Genomic DNA, 15077 nt, shown 5'->3' with positions numbered 1-15077 from the left:
ATGTTAGCATCAACCCTGGTCGCATGTTAAATCTTTCTTGATTATAATTTAAGAAGGGGCCCACAGTTGGCTCTCTAAACTTGAATGCGTATACCCTGAAAGAAAATGTGAGCAATGTCTTTTAGTAGCGAAGTAATAAAACCTACAAATCAGTTTGATAATGTTTAGATGACTTTGTAAAGTTATTTGTTCCATTTTGGAAGGCTGAAAGAAGAAAGTCCAGCTTTAAGTGAGTACAAGAAAGACATGGAGGAATTTGTAATGTGGTTGGAGAAGACATCAAATATAACACGGGCAAAAGCTGTTTTGGATAATGAAGAGAGATTACAGGAACTGAAGGTAATTATTTAGGTGTTTTTTAATGTATTTTAATACCATTATTTCTGAAAATTCCGAGCAGTTGTGCATAATTGTAATGCTTAATAATCTGAAGAAAAACACTGAATATTATTTGTTTTACTTGGCATCTAATATGTTATTTCATTCTGAGAATAAATGGCATTCTGAGAACTAAACTCCTAAGTGAGCTCTGGGGCTTATTTAAAAAGAATGGAACTTTAATTTCCAGTGATGAACAAAACTTAATCTCGCACATATTTTATGTTTGTTTATTGGCAATGGAGTATCACAGATTATTTAAACATAGCGGTCCCTCTAAAATACAAGAAGGTTCAGTGCAAGGCACATTGAAACATTTGTTAAGCTAGTTAAAACATATCCATATTCTATGAGTTTCTTCCAAATTGAGCTTTCTATTGGACTCCCCAGTCACGTAATGAGAACTCAATTTTGGGAAACTTTTAGTTTCTCTGGAATTGGTAAACTGGCAAAGACTTGCTTCTTTTGGGGGTCTGTGCTGCCCCGAATAATAATATAGTCACTGAATAATAAAGAGAATCTCCAGTGTCCAACATCTACAAAAAATGATATTCAATAAACTAAGTCCCACATGATCGGAATTGCCTGAAGGGTAGGCAACCCCTTGTTCACAACCTTTTTATACCCCCTCCCCTTCCACCTAGTATTTAACATGAAACATGAACAGTACGTAAAGCACTAAGAAAATATCCAGGATATCAAGTTTAACAATATATGCCAGTGTGAGGATGCTGTCTTGCAAGGACAGGCTTGGTAGTCCATCTCAAGTACACAGTTTGGTCATCAGGCCTTGATTCTTTGCCTTTTTAGCTAACCGGAATCTTTTTGTGCATTAACAGTGGAGTATTGAAAACTTACTTTAAGTTTGATTAATATACATTAGTTAACTTTTGCAAGTATTGGCAAATAAACAATGGCTTTGATGCTTGTTTCTATATGGATTTTAAAGTTCTCCATTGTTCACAACAGCGGTTCTTGTTTGTATCGATGTTGTTTATCCCTTGTAGAGCAGCGCCGATGTTCAAATCCACATTGGCATTTCAAAAATATGCTCATGGTGAACTTTGACTCATTACGATGGCACGCGACACTGGAAAAATGTCCCTGGCAACAATTTCTGATAAAGTACATTAACTTTGTGTCTGGGACCCGGCCTTGTGCTTTGGCAAGTGTTTTTACAAAGATTTCTGTGTCCTAAAGCACTCTTCTGCCCTCTACAGGCTGCCGACAGGGATCTGGAACACCAAAGGCAGAGAATGGAATGGCTAAATTGGAAAATGCCAGAGATGCTGGCTCAGAAAAACGTCAGCCCACAAGAGAGAGAGAAACTTTCTTCCAGGCTCCGTATGATAAATATTAACTGGGCTCAGGTATGCTGACGGGACACCCTTTGCTTCTCACTATCAGTCTATGGCTTCTGGAATAATTGTACCCGCCATCACGTAAACAGGAGGGCTGTAAATTGCTATTTCTCGCTCCTTTATTGTTCATTTTAAAGCCCTTGCTGCTGCGTTGTCTGGTTCTTTATACATGCGTTGCTGGGGCGCACCAGCAGGAGCGTCGAAATTGGCTACATTTTCTTTTTTTCTCTTTGTCGTACCGAGTGCTACCTGGTGGAATCACTGTGTGGGTTGACACTGAAATGCAATTTAATCTCCATTTCTTCCACGCAGAGCAGCAGCAACGCCGCTCAGCAGAGGCTCTAACAGAGTCCTCAGATTATATCAATTGTCATTGTGTAGGGTTTGCTCTGTAGTGGAATTTTTTATCCTGGAAGATGATTTAAAGGCCCAGCAGTGCTATATTTCATTGTTGTAAAAAGATCTTTTGTGACTCCCCAAAAAAGAATCGAGAAAGCTGCTGTTGGAAAATCTTATTAAAAATGTGAACAGCAATTTTTTGGTGCAATTAATAGTCATCTAATATAAATACACTGTATAATAACATAGACATTTAATGTAATATATACATACAATGGACATCTTTTTAAAGGTGATAACTGGATCAAGGCTAAAATGAAAATTTTAGCCTAGAACAAAATCAATGGCTGCCTAAAACGGATTCCTCCAAAAATCAGTTTGAAGCACTCACACCCTGGCCCGCACGAGGAAAATAGGGGCGATATTATTATTATTTATTGTTTTATATAGCATCATCATATTCCACAGCGCTGTACAGTGGCTACAATACTTAATGATACTTTGGTTCCAGCTTCAGATCGGATCCTGTAGCGTGCGGTTGCCAGCACGGTAGATGTAGCCGCACGTCATTAGCACTTGGGTTTATTGCTTTCAGCGTTGTCTATGCCCCAGGGGTAAAAGTATGGTATCCCTTATCATTATGATTATTCTTTGATATAGCATCAGCAAATTCTGCAGCATCATACAGTGGAGGGCCCTGGTTTTTAGATCTTACAATCTAAGGTGTTTATCCATGTCGGAGGGAGTCTCTTTCTCCCGTATAGTAGAAAGCCTTTTATTTTGAATTCACCTTTGTGATATGGCACAGCACAATCATACAATCTTTTAGATATCGAAATGAAATAAAGGTTAATGTCACCATCACAGCCTTTATGTTCAATTATTTAAACTGGAGTTAGTTTTAGTGACTCTTTAGTGAATGCCCTGTCCTGAATCTCTATTCTCCTCACCCACCCCAACAAAAGCTGCCTGAGCCTATGAACAATAATCGGAAAACCTACAATAGGGAAGATATAAGATAAAAGATATCTATAAATCTCTATAAGATCTCTATAGGATATCAGAGATCTATTCATGCAGATCATCAGAACAGGGAAATAATATGACTTCCCAATGATATACACATAAGGTAGGTTTGGGAATAATGTATTGTGTTAATCAGTGTACTGATGTATGTACTCTTTACATATAACAATATATACCTACTAAAAAACCTACCTTCTGTGTATACCCTTGGGTAAGATACAAACTTGCTTTTCTCACTGTATTATTATCTTGCCTTCTTAACCTCCGTCCTATTGTTAGTTTGTGAATAGGTCGAGGTGAACTTTGTAAGGGTGTTGGGTGGAGAAGAGAAATAACTATAGCACTGGAAATGGAATACATAATGCTGGATCCGATTTCACCTTCCATAAAGTGAACTAAATACCTATGACAGTGGCGGTTTCCTATTAACAGTTTGATTGAGATAGCTCTTGTACAACGGCAACTTTGCGATCTATGTCAGTATAAGATGTTATTATATGGAAGCAGTGATACGCCTGAGATGTACCCTGTTATGTTTCCAGCTGTCATAGAACCACAGTTTCTTCTAGCCGAAGGCACACTTATTTTCATTTAAGATGCTGGCAGATCATTATGGAAGCTGCAGTTCCACAGCCACTTGATACTACACCTGTCCTAAGGCTATAGGAAATCCACAATGGTTTAAAGAGTCAAGCTACGTTAGGCTGCTTATCATAACTAATATATTATATTTCATGCTGCTAACAGGTGTCCAGGGAAGTGCCCGAGAAAGTGAAGGAGGTGGAAGAGGCTTTGTATTACCCCGGCTATGCAACTCAAACCGTACTACCCAGTAAGCATTATTTTACCTATTGTATTGTTTATTAATAAAAAAAATGTACAGCTGTTGAATAATGTACCTAAATATTTATATTTATTGATTAGGTTAGTTGGTAAAAAAAAAAAATGGCAAGTTATGGTTAAGAGAGCAAAAAAAGTCACAATACAAACCATGTCATATTTTTTTGATTTTTTTTAATCTAAAAATATTTTAAAAATACATTAATCTCATTTCTCCTATTCTCATTTATATTGTATAGTCTCTTTGGGTTTTATAGGCATGTTTGTTCCAAATGTATTATAACTGAGGTTCTGTGTCCTCCTTGTTGTCTGCAGAGCATGAGTAGAACACTTAAGATGTGATATCTGTGTAGCATTCTGTATCTTCTTGGCTCACGTAGTATGCATTTTCCCAGGTCCTTCAGCTTTACAGTTAATTGTAAGCTTTTTTTCCCTCAGCTTACCCCACAGTCCAAAAAATGGTCCTGGTGTCAGCAGCTTCTGAAATCCCTGTGTTCCACAAACAAGGCTTGGAGTCCACGGCCCCCACTGACCTTGATAAAACAGCCATCGAGCTAGGGGACTGGCTGCAACTCATTGACCAGATGCTCAAGTCAAACATAGTCACCGTGGGCGATGCTGAGGAGATCAACACTACAATAGCACGCATGAAGGTACCACAGCTCCAACTTTACTGGACATTTCTAAATATCATTTCAGGAAGAAAGACCAATTCAATACATGTGATTTTGTAGCATATAAGTAAACACTAAAGCTTACATGAATCTACATCATTTTGAGCCATGTTGGCTCAGAAAAAAATAGCACCCTCTACTTAAGACATCACATCTTGGACCAATAAGTTTTTTCAGTTCCCATTTTGATGCATTGGTGGGAGATCAGCATTTCGGAAAATGGTCTTATGAGCATGGCAGCCAACATACTTGTCCAATCAGCAGAAGCGTTCTATTCCTTTCTATGGTGAAAAGTTCATGTTTCAAACGTTCCACTAGGATCACTATTTTATACATAGGAGAGCAGGGCCTTCTTCACCTAATGTATCGGTTTGTCTTAGTCTGTCAGTTCTAGTTTTGTCATACCCCTTGAATATACACTATGTATTGTAAGAAGCGTTGTAGAAATAGATAGAATTCAACAACATCAGCCCATTTTTCCTGATGTAAGAAAAATAATCAGTCTTAATCAGTCCTTGATCTTGTCTTAGAGTCAGGATTACTTTATGCCTGATGCATGTTTAAATTCCCTTGTACTACTTCTGATTGGAGGCTGTTCCATTTAGGTACCACTCTCTTAGTAAATTAAAACTTTCCTAAATTATATTTAAACCTCGGAACCTCTAGTTTTAGATTATAACCTCTTATTCTAGCATTTCTCCTCTGAAATAAACTTTTTGGCACTATACAAATAAAAGAAAATAATAATAATAAGAAGAAGAAGCCACATATGGAATAATGATGTAGTGCTTACTCAATTACTCAATTATTTGGTAGGCATTAACAATAAATATTATTAGTAATAAGTAATATGACCACATTTATTCAGATCCTAATGAATGTATCCCTATAATTTTTCATCACAGGTTCTTAGGCTTCTCCACAGTGCAAAATACCTTACACCCTTAGGAAGAAGATCGTTATTGTCTTCAATTAGTGTATCGGGGCAATTACTCATTGTAATTACTGGTAGTTTCACGTCTAGTAATGCTCATTCGTACGAAGACAAGACTCTAGATGCTTTAAAAAACATTTAAACTAATGAAGAATCATAAGGCTCCATTACGAGCTTTTGAAGTAAAGACTCCGGTAATCTTCTGAGCATTATTAAGATTGAAGGTACTTTTTAGTGTTTGTTTCATAGTGTGTGCAAAGTGTCACAGATAACTATTATCATAGTAATTACCGTAGACTTCGTTTATATAAATGTCCCGCGTGCAGTTAAGAAACAAAAGCCTCATTCTCGTTGTTAAGCTTATTAAAAGTTGTAGAAGTGAGAGTAAGTGGAATTGAGTTTGGAAGGAGACCAGCATGGGGCACAGACACACATTTGTTATTCTCGCTGTTGTGGTTGTTATGTAGCAAGCCGGCACGTATCCATTTAGACATGCTGTTTATTAACAATTGTGAATTGTGTTGGTACACTGGTTTATTGTACATTGGTTCATAATAGCGAGTACAAGAGAGCTCTTGGTTGTTCATGGCATAGGGGTCAACTTTCTTCTCTTTCTTCATAAAAAAGTTGTTCTTTTGTTTTAACCTGTATCCTTAAATATTTTGGATTTAATCAGCATAAATCCAAGATAAAATGGAGTCAGCATTTCTGTTCGGCCACTTATTTACATGTTTCTAATCATATATATAATTCTGAGATGACCAAAATGGTACATGAATCAATAACATCTTTTTTGGCCACGCCTAATATATAAAGCTTTTGCTCCACATACTGTAGGCCATGTGTTTTGTAACTTTAGCTTATTATTATTGTTTTTTATTCTTCCCCGCTAAAATACGGGCACATTTTTGTTTTGTTTCTTTACAGATTACCAAAGACGATATGGAGCAGCGCCATCCTCAACTTGAGTCTGTCTTCATGTTAGCTCAGAATGTGAAGAACAAAACCTCCAGCTTAGACATTAGGACAGCCGTCACAGAAAAATGTAAGTAAACACACTGCTTGAAGCTAATGAACACTTTGTTGTTATATATTAATCAATACTTCTGCTATCCTAATAGTAACAAAACTTTGCTTAGCCATTGCCGACTTAAGAGGATTTGAGGTTTATTCACTTAGAATTGCGAGTACACATTGGCTACAATTGGATTTGGCAGAAGCAAAGATGACCAAATTGAACTGAAGTCACGAATTCACTATTGCAGACTTGCATGTGCAGAAAAATTGGCACTGGACTCACATCCACTTGACAGCAGGAGAGTGCAATGGATGCATAAACATGTAAAAAACAGTAGTTTGCAGATTCATAAACAATCAAGGGTTCCAAGGAGTCATCCTCATACATATAATAAATTAAAAGTTTCTAAAATTATGTACGTTTTTATATAATTATATCCCCTGTGCGTCTTGTAAATTACACCTGGTTGGTCAGGGTTTTTAATTAATGTTCATTTTTAAATATATACAACTTATTTGCATGTAGGTGTATTTCTACATGTATAAAAAAAATGTAAAAGCATGGGAAGTTCCTATGCTCGTTTTGGAAACGTGTACATAGGTATAGATGATTATATATATATATATATATATATATATATATATATATATATATATATAGTATGTTTTGATTTCCCAAGTATTTGCAGATTTTCAAATACATATTTGCATGCACATTAAGCTTTCATTAAACCAGGGCCGGGCAATTTGCACCCCAGGCTCATCCAAGTTTGTTTACAAAAGGGACACAAACAGGACCACTTGCAGTGGCTGGAATGCAGCAGTGTCACGTAATGTGATGTTACGTGATCCTGCGGTAAAATCGAGGCTGTTAGCACACTGAGAGAAAGCTGCTGCAAGGTGAGGGAGTATGTATGTATGTTATAGTGAGAGTATGTGTGAGTGTGTATGTATGTTATAGTGAGAGTATGTGTGAGTGTGTATGTATGTTATAGTGAGAGTATGTGTGAGTGTGTGTGTTAGCATGAATGTGCAATGTCTATGTGTAATTGTGTGTGAGAGGTAGTGTGGGTTAACATGGGTGTGTGTATATATGTAAGTATGTGTGTGTTAGCATGGATGTGTATGTGTGTGTGTGTTATGGTTGGAGCAAGTATGTGTTTGTGTGAGAGTGTGTATGAATATATATGTCAGTGCATATGTTAGTCACCGGGTGGGGTGGGAGGGCAAGGTGCTGATGGGACCACTTGGCTTTACCTGCCCCCCACTAGGCCAGAAGGTTCTAGCCCTCCCCTGCATTAAATTTACACAAACATGAGTATGAGCTAATCACTAGCAAATTACTTTTTTCTATGTTTTTAAAAATATTCTTTAAAAAGTGTCTAAAAAGTATTTTTTTTAAATTTTGTAAGATATATGAGATAATATACCTGGCTCATGATCCCCACCCCCCCACAAATGTGGGACAGTGGGTCAGCTTTGCAGTACAGTGCCTGAAAATCAGGACCGTCCTGCGCAAAATGGGACAATTTGGACATATTGATTATGTATCAACATTGATTGATACAAAGTGGTCTTACCGCCATTGCAAAACCAGTACCGAGTGTACCACGCCACTGGATGCTATGGTAATAAAATCAATTTTCTAAAGTTGTGCTAGATTGTTATATGTAACCTCCATTGTTTTAAGACTGATTTTCCGTACTCCAGACATCTCTCCTTTCACATCTGTGGCTATGGAAAATCAATGAAATGAGAAAATGAATTCTGTTTGTCTTCAGGTGATAAGTTGAAGACCCAGTGGGACGGCACACAGCATGGCATTGAGCTCCGCCAGCGGCAACTGCAGGATATGTTGGCTGATAGCATCAAATGGGACAATCAAAGGAAAGAGATACAGAAAATTCTGGAGCAGGCTGATTTCCGCCTTTACTCTATGACACAGACGTCCAGAGATACGCTTGCCAAGCAGGTGGCGGAAAACAAGGTGCAAACATAACTCTAGAGTCCGGTATCTTGATTTACCGATGCACTTTTTAAATCTGGCCCCCTTTAAAACACGTCCAAATGTCCTTAAATGATGTTTATCATTTAGACCGCAACTTGGCTAGTGTTAACTGCTTTCTAGCCCATTGGGTCCATTCCACCTCCTTAGAGTAGGGGGCTGATGGGTCTGGCTGGTGTAATGGAGGGCAGTCAAGGGACGGAGGGTATTATTTGGACAGCCATGTGGTGGAGAAACAGTACATTTACTCAGAAGTTTAGATCAGGGAGAATTACTGCAATAACTCCCATGATGCAGAACCAGCGAAGGAAAGACTTTTTTCCTTTTGAATGCTTACTGCTTGTCGGGGATTTTGTCACCGAGTGCACAGACTTGTTCTTTGCCATGCAATGTATTAAGTGTGGGCAGTGTAGTTATTTGTTAGCATTAAAAAATTCCAGGTCATCAAGAAACCTTCTACCTAAGTGCTTTACGTGTCCAGAGTCCGCACTTTAATTGGTTTCTTGGTGAAACACCGGCAAAGCAGCATGTAATGCTGGAAATACATATTTAACCAATTTAGTGCTGGAATTACACATAAAACCTATTTAATGCTTGGATTTCGAGCATTAAATAGGTTTCATATGAACAAGTTGAATATGTATTAAACTCATTTAATGATGGTAATTTTAACTAGGAATATATATTATATTATCCTTTTCGTGCCTTTATGTTTATGCAGTTAAAAATGATGAAACGGCATATATAATAAAATGTCAAAATATTGGGATTGTTTTCAGGAAATATTGGCAATTTGGCACCGATTATCTAGTTCATGGTTTTATTGACTGTTTCAGAGCACAGGCTTGGAGAATGGTACATTGGGCATACAGGAAACAAGAAGAGTGAACAAGAAACTTCTGTTTATAAACTAAGTAGGACTAGAGTGCAAGCTTTCAAGGCAACAGAGCTTTAATTTCACAACGTGCCTGAAGGCGACACCTACGTTGCCTTGAGAGCTTGCACTCTATTTCTACGCAGCCAATAAAATTACTGCCTGGACTCTGCCGAGAGTATTTCGTCCTTTCCGTATTCAATTGATAATGCAAGTTATTCTTGTAACCTGCAGAGGGAGCCCGCACAACACCACAACTCTACCAATGCCTGTGTCTAGTATACTTGGGAATAAAATCTGTTTGTCTTCATCTGCATGATCGAAATTATGAAGGCATGTCCAGCTTTTAATGGCGAGAGCCGAATCCAGTTAACATGCATAGTCCGATTTTTATGAAGAATTCCTACCTGTGTGCACGTCAATAATATCAATCTCGGCCCTATACCCATGCAGAACATCTATAAGCATTAATTAGAAAGCCAATAAATCCCTTGTTTATATGTTTCAAGTTGATATTTCCATTAACAACCTGGGTTTTCCATTTTTTCCCGATTGATTGGCTAGGCATTAGTGCAAGACCTGCATAAAGGAGAGATTGTTGTGGACGCATTCAACGAACTTTCAAACAAACTGCTTCGGGACTACAGCACGGACGACACCAGGAAAGTGAAGGAAACCAGTGATAATTTGTACATGAACTGGGTTAATATGAACAAGAGGTGAGAACTTGAAGATACTGTCATAGAAATGTAGAATATTTAACTTAAAATGATCCATGTTGGATGGTCTGCTAGAAGGGGTAGACAGCTGACATTTCTGTAAATGCCACTTAGGCATCAGTGGCTTTCGAGAACTCTTTCCTTGCACCAGACAGCAACTTATTTTACCGACATAAGTTATTGAACATTACTTTTTTATTTAGAGATGAATAAATTCCATCATGTGACTTATCTATGGATATTTTTTAAATTCCAAATCAGAAAAACAAGAACCATACAATACGAAATAATAGATACAAATGATTTGGAAGTGGCCCAGAAATACGGATCAGTCAGCTCATCTTCCGAGTTAATTACGTGTATTCTTAATGTTCAGCCACTGTGCCAGAGCTTGAATTGTCTTAGAGCAGTCTTGTTAGGGTAAATTGTAAGATTCTCAGAAACATATGGTCTTCAATCATCCTTCTTAGTCTTTTTTTCATTGATTTGGCAAAGCTGGTGCCATTGATGGATTTGTCCTACTTTTACAGCTGCTCTTTCTCTTTTTCTGAGCTCTACGTTTTTCATTGAAATATTCATCGTAAACCTGTGGAAAGGGGCATCTCTATTAAAATGACCAATATATATGTATTAGAAACCCACTTTATGTGCTTACTATGGAAGCGGCAAACTTTCCTCCCGGATATGAATAATTCCCACCCAAGTAAAATATTCCTTCTCTTTTTGGAATAAACTTATCTTAGAGCCTTAGAAGATCCTCTTTCTTTGTTCTTAAATTAAAGGGACATAAGTAACTATTTTCATATGGATTCATTAAACTAAAGAAAAAACAAGATGTATGTCTTGGGTTTTTTCAACTTGTACCTCCCGGGGTAATTCCCACAGAGCCAGGGGGGCAATAAAGTAACAGCATAAGTACTGGCTGGCAAACAGATCCATTAGATTTAAGCACAACACTCCAAGCACTTTTTCAGAGTCAAATACTCTGTGGGCCTTGGGGTCAGGTAATGTCTGCCTTGAGACGGGTAAATAGCGCTATATACTGTTTTTCAAAAGAAAAGCATTTTTTGGTTTTCGTAGAGTAGCATCTTATATTAAACAGGCAGCTTATAATTTTGCAGCATGCAGTCAGTACATTTGTCAGTTTGACAAATCTGTGTTTAGCATTAAAAGAGGGGAAAAAATCTGTAAGCTAAAGTTAAATTATATCGTTACATAAAAAGGCCTTTTACATAACGTTACGTTAAAATGCCTCTGTTCGCTGGAAAGGCATTTCTTTTCTTCGGGGCTTATTCACTAAATGGCAAGTTATCAGGAGAGTTTACAGGCGAGTTGGGTTTCAGCTCATTGTCTTTATTATGAAGAGCTGGCCCTGTATAATGCATAATTCAATGGGTGATAAAATCTCCCTAATTTAACTATATATTATGCAAGGCTGGCCAAGCTCCTCCTGCAGCAGAAGCTAACTGTGGCTGTTTCTTCATAATGCATAGTGAAGTCAAACAACTCTTGTGATAACGTTAGTGAATGAAGCCCTTTAACCCCTTAATGACAAAGCCCGTACATGTACGGGCTCAAAATGCATTGTTTTCAATGGGTTTAGGGACTGCCCATTGTCCTTAAGGGGTTAAAAGTGCAACTAATTCTCCATCTTAACTGCCCTTACTGTAAAGGTGTGGTCTTACCAATGATATGTGAAGAGAAAATGTTACGTTCTCATTCCCCCTTTAACACAGAATACAGACATGTTTGCTTTTGCAGCAGCTTTCTGAGATTTCACACAAGGACTCCCTGATCGTTCTCTCAAATGCTAATAATATAAATTTTTACGTACCATGAGCTTGGCTGTTTAATATCCTTTCACTGTACTACACTGTTAATTCAGCACAACAGAAATCTGTTACAAAAATAGCTATTCTTGGAGACTTCAATCCAATTAAGGAACTCTACATGGCCTTTTCTGTCTGATTCTACCATATGTCTGCTTAGCTTGTAGCATAGTAATGAAGTGTTTCAGTGTTTACTTGACTACCGGTACTCGTTCTTCATATTACCAAACAATCAAAATTTCTGTTTTCTAAAATAATACCGATGTGTTCTTCTTCATCTTATTGTTGTCAATATTGTAATTTTTTTTTATATACACATTGTTTATCTCGGTTAGAGAAACTATTTCTAAGAAGGTAGGAGAATTGTTCATATAATTCGTTGTCATGGTATAATAGTACAGATGTCAATAAATGCCGGGAGGTAAAACACAAACACGAACAAAATATCCACAGGACGTGGCGTCTCATTGACAAGTAACAGTGTGTGATAGACAGGACTGCATACCCCCCCCCCAACATTTCAGCTGTCCATAGTGGTACACCTGTGTTGGGGTATGTGGTAAGAGATGGGGATGGGTGGCACTGACCTCAGAAGTGGGTATGACAGGTCCCAGAAAAGGGTTGGATGCATGGCCACCCTGCCGGCCTACCTGAATAGACACCTGTTCGGAAGGCCACCTAGGAGTTGCAACAGCACCTCCATTGATTTTACAGAAAAGATCAAAGGGTTTCCCCAACTGGCCCATGGGCAGTGGAGCAGCTACTCGGGGCTGTTGGGAGGTATGGATCAGTAAAGCACTTTGGTGTCCCTCTATATATTATAATATGGTAAATTGATCTTCCAGCAACTTTGTTCTACTTACAACTGGGAAATTTTTGGATCCTATTGTACAGCGCCATGGAACATGATGGCACTATGTAAATCAATAAATAATAATTAAGGCCACTAGTCCTTATGAAGCCATGGGCCTCTCATGTAATATTATACAGTTTTTACTACTGGTTGCATTTAGCCAATTGCTTATTGACAATTTGCAATGTATATTGGTAGCAATTATGTTGATGACGTATTGCGTTGTGATGGAAATGTAAATTCTTTATTAAGGTAAGAGTATGTAGTAAAATCCAGTCATCAGTTTTACTATAAGGAGGGCTAGATTATTGCGTGTACCTGGCACTTTTTGTATGAATTTATACACTCATAATATCAATGCCATAAATGGCGCAAATAACCAAATGCTCATAAAAGTCCTACACCAGCTAACAATGACGGGTTGGTGTTGTTGAATATAACAGGATGGCAAGAGGTCTAATGACAGACTAAAGATATGGGCAGGTGGAGTGGAAAGGTTGGTAAACATATTTCAACACAGCAGGCAGTTTCTGTTGATTTAATGTAGGGTTAATGTATTTGATAAATACAGTTTAGCCAAGTTATGTCCATGTATTCCTCAACACTGAACCCATGCCGCATCTTTTATTAGGTTGACATAGTTTAATAGCATCGGAGTTTCGGCCCTATTGTCTTCATCTGTTTCTTAGCAACTCTGCGCCCACACTCATTATGTGACATCTATGCCCTTTTGTTAGTTGACTCTTTTCAGCCTGTGAACAAATGTCTTGTCTGTCAGATGAGAGGAAACATGAAGGGTGATTTCCATAAGAAAATTTCATTGTCATAGTAATCCTCAGATGAAAGGTGGCGATGCTTATCTTCCATCTCCTGATGCTTTTGATACTTTTATCAGTCAAGGACACGTTTTGAAGCCTGTAATTTGTTTTTCTTATCGAAGTGGAATGAATTGGTGCAGAGTACCCTTGCAGCAATAGTTTTGCCCTCCATCATAGCCTCCAGAAAACACTGTTGGCTGTGTCCCTCCATCCCCGGAATGCCTACTTCTCCCCAAAAGAGTTGACTAATGGCTGCCCCGGTAATGGAGGAGACACTGTGTCTCCTGTGCCAGAATACAAGATCCTACTGGCCTGTGCATGGTGTATCACATCATCATGGTGTTCCTCAGACCTGTTTTAATAGCACATTAAAAGGGGCTTCTGCAAAGGGCCCATAGTAGTCCTTGTGCCCACCTAAGGTGGCATTACCATAAGACAAATTGTGGGCAAATGTATTATACTTTAATAGAGAGAGAGAGGGGTACTGAGAAGAAGAGGAACCAAAGAGAGGGCGCTTGAAGCAGAGTATTTATCAGTGACCTATATAGTTTAAAAACAGTTCCACTTATTCTGTCAGTCAAATAGAAAGATCTCTAGATGCTCTGAGAACTAGTCTAGCGGCAAGAAGAGAAAAAATAAGCAGAATAATTGTTTCTCGGAATCATTTGATCTCCCATCGCTTCTTACCACACATTCCACTGTGTTTCTAAAAACACGCCAGATAAGTTGAGCAAACACAGCCAAACAATATTAAAGTCCTATTTGTATGTTAAATGCATAATGGAATCCATTTTCCATGGACTCCGTTGCATTTTACTGCATGCAAATCCGTACAGATATTCAATTGTCCTTGGAATTAGAAAATAAGACTTTTGAAAGCAGGAAGCATTTGTCAGTAAACGTATTGAACATGCTCAGTACGACTCCCATTCGGGCCGAAGGGAGATGAGTTCCCTTTGAAATCAATGGAAATAGCAGCAGTCGATCACATGCATGTTATCTAAACACTTGATAGCATATATGTCAATGCCTGTTGCTACATACACACACACTCTCATTTTAATGGGAGTGCTGTTTAGCATGTGTAAGAAGTATATATACTAAAGCATCCCGCTGCGTGTAGAAGCAGCCCGGGGACAAGTAAAATGACACAGAAGTCTATTTTCCCAATTCCAGCAACTAAATAATGCATATATCTCTAAAGCATTTGGTTACATCATACGTAGTTCTAACAATCGAGCAGAAACATGATCCCCGTACCTGGGAACTTTCTGGCTACCCATGTTGGTGGGCAGTCCTGCTGATTTCGCGGGTGTTGTTGGATTCATGCCATCGCAACAACGCTCCCACGACCCAGAGTTTTCCCGTAGTGACCGGGAGAAGCAGCAGTACACCCAGAGCCTCTGGGCC

At 38.3% G+C, this 15077-nt stretch overlaps 1 protein-coding gene across 3 annotated transcripts in view; it reads left to right on the top strand.

Annotated features, from left to right (window-relative positions):
• UTRN (utrophin) overlaps positions 1-15077 on the top strand; it is a 284301-nt gene that overhangs the window by 99928 nt on the left and 169296 nt on the right. For all 3 annotated transcript variants that reach the window (XM_053460556.1, XM_053460558.1, XM_053460557.1), the window contains 7 exons: positions 204-339; positions 1599-1748; positions 3852-3936; positions 4383-4597; positions 6480-6597; positions 8351-8556; positions 10013-10167. In XM_053460556.1, coding sequence (XP_053316531.1) covers positions 204-339; positions 1599-1748; positions 3852-3936; positions 4383-4597; positions 6480-6597; positions 8351-8556; positions 10013-10167 — 1065 coding nt within the window. The remainder of the gene's footprint in view (positions 1-203; positions 340-1598; positions 1749-3851; positions 3937-4382; positions 4598-6479; positions 6598-8350; positions 8557-10012; positions 10168-15077) is intronic.

The sequence above is a fragment of the Spea bombifrons genome, chromosome 3 (assembly GCF_027358695.1).
Source record: "Spea bombifrons isolate aSpeBom1 chromosome 3, aSpeBom1.2.pri, whole genome shotgun sequence".
NCBI classification, from domain to species: domain Eukaryota; kingdom Metazoa; phylum Chordata; class Amphibia; order Anura; family Pelobatidae; genus Spea; species Spea bombifrons.
The sequence above is the reverse complement of the archived record's forward strand: the minus strand, read 5'-3'. Positions and strand labels throughout refer to the sequence as shown.